This window comes from Quercus robur, chromosome 8, assembly GCF_932294415.1.
Source record: "Quercus robur chromosome 8, dhQueRobu3.1, whole genome shotgun sequence".
Classification (NCBI taxonomy): Eukaryota; Viridiplantae; Streptophyta; class Magnoliopsida; order Fagales; family Fagaceae; genus Quercus; species Quercus robur.
In genome coordinates, this window is record NC_065541.1 from 58,561,224 (window position 1) to 58,570,122 (window position 8,899).

General features: G+C 32.9%; 1 protein-coding gene across 1 annotated transcript; it reads left to right on the forward strand.

Annotated features, from left to right (window-relative positions):
* Positions 1-751: 751 nt before the first annotated feature.
* Positions 752-5,955, forward strand: LOC126697281 (rhomboid-like protein 19). The gene is made up of 8 exons (XM_050394199.1): positions 752-1,063; positions 1,184-1,308; positions 3,041-3,101; positions 3,233-3,399; positions 3,959-4,064; positions 4,193-4,395; positions 4,506-4,643; positions 5,449-5,955. The coding sequence occupies exons 1-8, from the start codon at positions 1,040-1,042 to the stop codon at positions 5,549-5,551; spliced, it is 927 nt and encodes a 308-aa protein (XP_050250156.1). The 5' UTR covers positions 752-1,039; the 3' UTR covers positions 5,552-5,955.
* The last annotated feature ends 2,944 nt before the right edge of the window (positions 5,956-8,899 follow it).

Below are 8,899 nucleotides of genomic sequence, written 5' to 3' on the forward strand. Positions count from 1 at the left end.
TATTTATGGCCAAAAAAGAATAAATCATTGATGACATTGACATTGACATTAATGATAAATCATTATTGGAAAAATTATAACAGTTGCATTTATTTACAAAGGCAAAAAGTAACAGATTTTTTTAAGGAGATTGATTTATGAAATATTTTTAAAAATTTTTATAAAAGAAAAAAAATTGATTTTTTTACAAATTTTTTATATTTTTAAAGGAGAATGATAATTGGTTTATGAGATATTTTTAGAAATATTTTATTAAAAAATGATAAAACAATAAATATTGTTTCATAATTTTTCATATTTTTTATAAAAGTGGTATCAGAAAGTTTATTAATAATTGCTTTAAGTATATTTGTTATCATGACTCTTTTTATAAAAATGGGCATCAAAATTTTTCTAAAATAGTAAAATGGTTTATTAATAAAAGCCTGGTACTCGTTTACCGGACCATCAAATGATAAAATGAATCTTAAACAATTATTAATATTAACACCAGCTTTTTGATAACTCCGTTCAACTTTTTTTAAGTTCCATAACTTCCATTCCCAACTAACATTATCCAATCAATTTCAGGCTTTAAAAAAAAAAAGAAAAAAGAAAAAAAAAGGGTAAACATCTGTATCATCAACAACGTGAAAAGAAACGTTTATGGTGGGCCATTTCTGTCATACTCAACTAATTAATTAATTTATTATGTTTTAAAAACTTTTTATTTTTATTTTATGAGTAATTATCAATCTCTCTCTCTCTCTCTCTCAACTCTCACCCGAATGCAAATCTCCTGGCCCAACCTTAAAATCCAAAAAAACAAAAACAAAAAAAACTTAAAGTTGAGTCTTTATCCTAGACCTCTCGCCTCGGGCTAAACAAATAAGCAATAACCCGAGATTAATAAAAACTTGACCTCTCTCACAGCTCCTCCGATCTACAATACAAACCAGATCTCCCAAGTCAAAACACAAACAGACACGCACACTCAGAGGAAAAATCACCGGGCGTTGATTTCCCAGATCAACGGCCACCGTTCCAAATCTCCACCGCCATGAGCACTCCAGCACTTTCCGGAGTATTATTACTTCCTCTCCTTTCAGATCTCTAATTTTCTTTTTTAAGATTTGTAAAATTGAAATTTGTGAAAAATGAAATGATTTGATTTTAATTACAGTTGTTATGGTATGGTTATTAGGGGGCGAGCTTGTATTCAGGGTTCAGTAGGCTATGCAAGGGAATTGCGGTGGTACTCATTGGTGGCCACATTCTGGTCCACCTTCTTCCCTCCGCTATTACTTATCTTGCTCTCATACCCGCCAGGTATGGTTTCAATTTTGATAATATAATTCTAATTGGACTTATTTTTGTTATTACTTTGGTAATAGAGTCTTTGGGATGAGCATAAATTGCTTAGCCCGTCAGGGGGTGAATGCCCCTCGATAACCGGGCAACTGTACTAGAGGCGAGTACAAAGGGCTCTTCTTTTGAAAGGTTCTAAAAAAAATGGTAATAATTAGTGAGTCACATTGCGAAAGCACATTATATAATGTGAAAGGCGTGCGTTGGACTTTTTGTTATGTAGTATATGATGTGATATGATATTTTGTTGCATATAGTTGTTGCTTGCAGCATTTGAGGTTTTGCATTTGCTAGTTTGGTTTGAGATGGAGGCAATATGGGTTGTGGTTGTAGATTTTGTAGTTTCTAAATTTGATTGGGCTAGGTGAAATAGTGGTTACTTAAACCTGTGGAATTAGTGATTGGTGTCGTGAAATTCTTTGTGTGTCCTGTATAGTTTCAGATTGCGATGCTGTTTCTGCTGAAAATGCTCTAGTTTATTGTGTTTTAGATGAGGAATTTCAGACTGTTGCTCTACTGGGAACTCATAGGTTTTTGGTTATACTTGGTTGGGCATATGAATCTCAGTTATTTTTATGGTCATCTAGGAAGCACAGACACAGAGACACCTCATTTGTGTCCTAGCCCTTTTTTTTTTCTTTGAAATGTGACAGGACATGTCCCAGGTGGATTCTGTTATAGTAGTATCCATTGTTTCTCTTAAATTGATGTATGTTTAAAAAATAAATGCTTAACAATATATATAAAAAATATAAATAAAAGTATTTTTAATAATTAATTAATATACGTATCCCTGCTGTTGTGTCCTAATTTCTCAGAAATTGTTGTATTGCTGTTCGTACTTGTGTCCATGCTTCCTAGTATGGTGGTTTGGGTATCCAGATTTTGATTGACAAATTTGAGGGGTGTGAAATTCAATTTATTTGGTGTAACTTTTATGCGAAATCCCTGGATTGTTTTTGGGGGTGGAGCTCCGTCTGCTGATATTGGCAACACTAGAATCTACATTGTTAAAGTTCTCCAGTAGAATGGATTTGATTTGGGGTTATGCTTTCTGTACATCCACGGATCCAAAATGCTGCCTTGTTTTGGTTAATGTGATTAATCCACTGTTGTTTGTTCAGCTGACTTGTGTAGGCATAGTTATAATGAGGGATAGAATTTACAGGCATTGTTTTCCATGGGTTCAGCTGTAACCAAATATGAAGGCTGATTTTGCAACTAAGCTCAGTGTCGTATTCTTCAAAATTTTACTGGAATGTAATGTTCATAGTTGTTCTTATACCTAATATCTGTGCATATCATTTATTGATCCTTATCAGTGTCTCTTCCTTCTTTTTTTCTTAAAAAAGTTAAAGTCTGCCTACCCATTTATATACGTGCAATGGTTTTTGGCATTGCCTTGGTTGAAGAAAACTAGGCAGGGAAACTCCTTGCCCACTTGATTCTGTCGGTGATCTGAAACAAGTTGAGGGCGAAGTCTATGAATGAAAATCTAATACCTATGAGGCAATATAATTCAAGAACTTATAAGCATTGTAAATGTTTCAATGCTTGATTTGTTTTTGCCTACAACTATATTTGATTTTACCTTTCTGGATATTTGTGAATTTAAGCCCAGTGCTTTAGTTTGCTAGATTTTACTTAAATGATTCTTAGTCATTATTCCTGTTTTAATATTATTTTTTCACAGGACAATTCCTTTTGCTTGGAACCTCATAACAGCCGGTTACATTGAACAATCAGTGTATGGGGTATGCACTTCTTTTGCCATAATCAGTGTCTTCATGGTGTACTTGTCATATTGCCTGAAATATCTTTTATTGTTTGTTAGTTTTATTTATAGAGTGATACTGATGGTCACACATGGTTTTTTTTTTGGTAGGTGGTTGCCAGCACAATTGGTCTCCTTTTCATTGGAAAGCTTCTTGAGCCTGTATGGGGTTCTCGGGAATTCTTGAAGTTCATCTTTGTAGTTAACTTTCTGACTTCCCTATGCGTTTTTGTTACTGCTATCGCCTTGTACTACATTACAACGCAGGAGAATTACCTGTGAGTACCTAAAAATATTTACCTGTCTTTCTCTTCCTATTCAGTCAACTATACCCACGTGTCAATCCTTACCTTCCAACTATGTTTAGCACTCCATTTGGTTGCTGATGAGTGATGGAAAAATTAATTTGAGCCAATGAGCTCTAGGTTACCTGGCACCTCCTCCACTTGTAGGATGAAGTTGGAGGGTTAAGTTGTGCATTCAAGACCGACTAAGTGTGTGTATAATTACCATAAAAAATAAAATAAAAATTAATAATTTGAAACTTGACTACCATTTTCTCTTTCCCTGTTGACTTATTGGCAGGCAATTGGTGCAATCAGTATATTTAAATTTCAACTGTAATAGGGAATTACACTTAAGATTTTATCAGATGGGTGTGCAAACATCAATGTGTCAGCTCTTAAGTACTTCCATTCTTGGTCACCTATTGGCCTTTTTTTTTTTTTATTTTTTTTTTTTTTATGTTTATATATTTGTATTTCAGATTTTGATCATTTCTGTCTCGTCCTTAACAACAATTCCTGATTTTTTTGCCTTAATTCTTTATTGTGTTAGTTACATGCCTCTTTCTGGCTTCCATGGGATTCTGGCTGGGTTCTTGGTTGGCATCAAGCAGATCATACCTGACCAAGAGCTGCCTGTAGTAAAGATAAAAGCTAAGGTATGGATCTTTTTAAAAAAATGTTAAAAAAATATCACTTCTTAAGAATCATTTGACATAAATTCCTTATCTACCTGATGAGTTGTCTCTCACACCCTCTATTTGGCATTAATTCTAATTCTATGCAGTGGTTACCATCTCTTATGCTATTGCTGTCCATTGTTGTAAGCTTCTTCACACTTGAGTCGGCAACATATCTTCCAACTTTAATATTTGGCACGTATGTGAGCTGGATTTACCTCAGATACTGGCAGAGGAAACCGGAAACAAAGCTTAAGGGTGATCCAAGTGATGATTTTGCATTCTCTACCTTCTTCCCTGAATTTTTAAGGTAATCTAGCATTCTCTTTTATATATTAACTTCTTAATTTAAATGTTGTTAAAAGTGATATTATGGTTCTCTCTCTCTTTCTCACATGTTTCTTGTTGGCTGGAATGCAGACCAGTCATTGATCCCATTGCATCTATATTTCATCGAATGCTCTGTGGGAGAACTGAAGCTTCTAATGATGCTGAGGATCACACACTGGGGGGTGCCCCATTACCTGGTTCTGATCCCATTGAGGCATCTAGGAGGAGGTAACATCCTTGTTCTATGTTGCCGTTAAAATTGTTTTACATTGTACTTGTCTTAGCAAATTGTAATATAATTTGGCACACAAAAATAATATAGAACTTGCAGTCTTCCATTAAGCTAATTTTCACCTTGCATGTGAGTATAGTACAAATACTTCATCAAATTTAAAGCTTTAAGTTGCCTCATGATAGCTAGAGCCACCAACAAAACCACCAAAAAAAGGGGAGAAAGAAAATAAATAAAAAAGCGGAGGAGCATAAAAGGATGGTCTTCCTCTATGTATCAATCACTTGAAACCCAATGAAGGGTGAATTTAATCCTGAGTCTGTGTTTCACTTTATTTTAGAGAATAATTAATTTTTTCCTTTTGCTTTTCATCTTTTGGTGGCCACATTTTTCTCTTAAAGATGGTGGAATTCACATCTTTTGTTAGTTTTAAGTGGTGAAATGCTTACAAAAATTACTGAGATACAATTCAAAGGTTTTAAAATAACATGGTTTCCATAATATTTGAAAGCAATTCATGTTCTAGAATGGGATTATCACTGGATGAAAAAGATAGGGATCAAATTAGAAGCCAATAACAAAATTGATAATAAAAAGAATGCCCTCATAGAAACAAGCTCAACAAGAATGATAATATACTTTATTTTTATGAAAGATTTGTAGTAAAAAAGAATGATACAATGATTTATGAAGATTAGCTACAATTAAAAAAGAAAAAAAAGAAAAAAAAGAAAAAAAAAAGAGAGTTAATTTTAGGTAGAAAGAAAGAATATAGTCTGTGACCAATCCTATTCCTCGCAGAGAAAGGGGAGCTCGAGCACTTGAAGAAAGATTGGCTGCTGAGAGGTTGGGTGCTGCAAGAGGTGCAGAAGAGACACAAATAGATGCCACAGAGAAAGTTTGATAACTTTGAAACTTTACTGTTGAATCCAGTCAACCAGCGCAACTGTGTTGTTTCCTTTAGTACTTAAAGAGGTTTTGCTGTATTTGGAGAGAAGCCTGCACTCCGAAGGAAGGTTCTATTATACATTTTGCCTGGGATTTTAATCATCATGGTACAAAATTTACGTTGTCTTGTGTTTCCTTGCATGACAATTCAATTTGTGATCTCGCTCATATGTAGAATAGACACAAAAAGTGGCCCGGAATGTTTTGCCTTTACACATACTAAGTAGAGCTTCTTTTCAACTGTGTGGGACCATTTGGTATGGATACTTGTAAAAACGTATCTAGATAGCAAGACAATTTTTCTTTCAAACAAAAATATGTTTTGTTTTATGAAATACTGTTCTTAACTTCTTCCTGGCATTTGTTTTTGCCTAGTTGTCTTACCTTCAAACTTTTCAGTTACTTGCACCTGCATATATGCGATTGTAGTTTTCCAATTTGCAGATTGAGCAGGTTGCCAATAATATGTCTGTGGTGTGGTGTGGTGTGGTGGATTGGATGTTCTCCATTGTGATTGGGAGTGAATTTGGAGTAAAGCTAAAGAGGTTTTTTTTTATTGGCGATTGGGCAGTGTACTTTTTAAATTGTGAAAATCCAATCTTCTTATAACATGATTTTTATCAAATTTAACAATAACTCATGAAGGACAATGCATAAAAACATAAACATCGAGCAGTTAAGAAAAAAGAAAAGAAAAAAAATGGGACAAGAAAGCAGATCTACACAACACCTGAAGCAATCCTCAATGACACCCAAAGTAAGTATAAAAAATAATAGCATCCACGGAGTTATTCTAGGACTATAACGCTTACCATACTTTGAGTAATTCTTAGGTACTTTCAGAGTATAGAAAATAGTTTTTTCTCTTCTCACATTTATAGTGGGGTCTATTCATTAATTTCATGATAAAGTCCATCGCGAATGTGAGAGGATGCAGCACAATATCTCCATACTCCAAGAGTACTTAAGAATTTTCACTTACCCTTTCTCACAATTATTCTAGATGGTACACTGTGATTGGTTGCCTATGACTCTCACATTGACCCAACACTCGTAGTTAGTCACATATGATAGTTGTGTGAAAGAGTGATAAAGGTTGTACTGGAATTATTAGCATCCATGTCCAAGTATTTAGCCCACACACTCAAATTTGGCATAGCTATGACCAAATAAAATTTCTACATTAAGGTCAATGGACTTCTTGATTAATGATACTTACTCCTTGTCACTTGTGTTGAGGGTCTAATTTGACCCTCTCTCACCCAAAAAAAAAAAAAAAAAATCAATACAAATATGTGTTTGAATTTAATTGGAGAACTATGGCATCTATGTAAATAAAGTAATACTACCTATATAACAATTTAACAACAATATTGGTGTCAAGTTATTATTAGTGGATAAAAAAATGATGTTAGTCATGAACCCATATTAGAATTAGTAATAGTTTGGACCACAACTTTTACAATACCCTTTTTCACAATTATTCTATTGCTTATCATTTTCACATGAATTCACCATTTCAACTCTCACAATTAACCATATATGATAATTGTAAAAAAATGGGTGGTAAATGTTGTAATTCTATAATTATTGGCATGGAAGGCAAGGATTTAGCCCACACTCAAAATTGGCATAAATATAACCAATTGAAATGTCTACCTTAAGGCCAATGGACTTCTTTGATAGATGACACTTGATCCTTGTTCAACTCAACACCTCCCTCATACCAAAAAAGGAAAATAAAAATAAAAATCAATACAATTGTGTTTGAATTTAAATAGAGAACTATACTTAAGTTTTTCCTTAGATTTTTTATTTTTATTTTTGGGGAATGAGGAATTTGAAAATTTTGATATAATCTCTTAAAAACACTAGAAGATACCAATTAAAATACAAGGCTCTTAATTAAAGTTAGAGACAAAATTATGAGGATTAATTAATTAGTTTTTCTAGACCACAAAATTTTGTAAAATTTGATGAAATGTGTGACTCAGATACCATGGATCTACCAACATTTCTCTACCGTTCATAGAGTCATAGTCATCCATGTTAGGAGCAAAAGGTGTGTCCACAACGCACATATTACTTTCTCTTAATTAATATCCTGTTGGTGCAGAACTATTAATGGATAGAATGAGTCTTAGAAGGAATTCCAAGCCAAAAAGAAAAAGAAAAAAGATACTGAGTTAGAAAACACGTACCTAAAATTATGAATCTTACGACATTGTGATTGATCATTAGACCACGGCACTGCATGCTTCACTGTACACAGTGAGAAACACACAATACACGACATCAGACGTGTGTCATAAGGAGCGTGCTTTTAACGTAACCCTTTACAGATAACTTCTTATTATTTATATCAGCACTCAGCAGAACATATAATAGATATAGAATCTCAATACTCAATCAAGCGATTCAGAATTTCGAACACGTCACGTCTTCCACATAAAATAAAACAGCTCTATAACTTGGCATTTGGGGAATCAATAATGCCAGTAACACGACAAAACTCACCATTTTTGCCACAATTTGCATATTTTCCGAGTGGTGAATAGGGAGTAAAAACAGTGGATCTATAATGAGTTGTGACAAAATTATGGGTTACTAATATTATTAGAAAATCAATTTATTTATTTTGAATAATTCTCACAATAAAACTCACAACTTTTTTCATAACTTATTCACATGACAAGTGTTAGATAGTAGAATAAAAGTGATGTATTCATGTGAACTTACAAATTTATCATTTACAATTACTAATCAAGGTTTTCAGACCCAGACCGAATCGGGAGGTCGGAAGGTGAAAACCGAGAACCAAGATGAAAACCGATTTTTTAAGCATAAAGAATTTGATTTTTTGTTAATTCCGTGAACCCCTAAAACTGGGGTTGGACTGCACGAACTGGTGGCAAGAACCGTGAACCCCTTAGCATTATTTATTTATTTATTTATTATAAAAAACAACTTAACACAATTTTATTCTACTTAATTAAATTATCCATCTCTTACAAGGAATTAAAAAAAAAATTAAAATCAAAATCCTTTAAAGATATTCAACTTTACTTTAAAAATTAATCATAAATTTTAATATTTTCATGGTTATTATTTTATTTTATTTACTTTCTTATTTAATTATTAAATATATGCTTAAAAATCATTAAATTTTCCTCACATATATAAATATATTGTCAATTTTGTTAGTTTTATAAATTTAATATCTATATTTAAGTTTTAATTAATTATTAAATTAATTATAATGTTATCACGGTTTGATCTTGATTGATTTCAAAAATCTCGAATC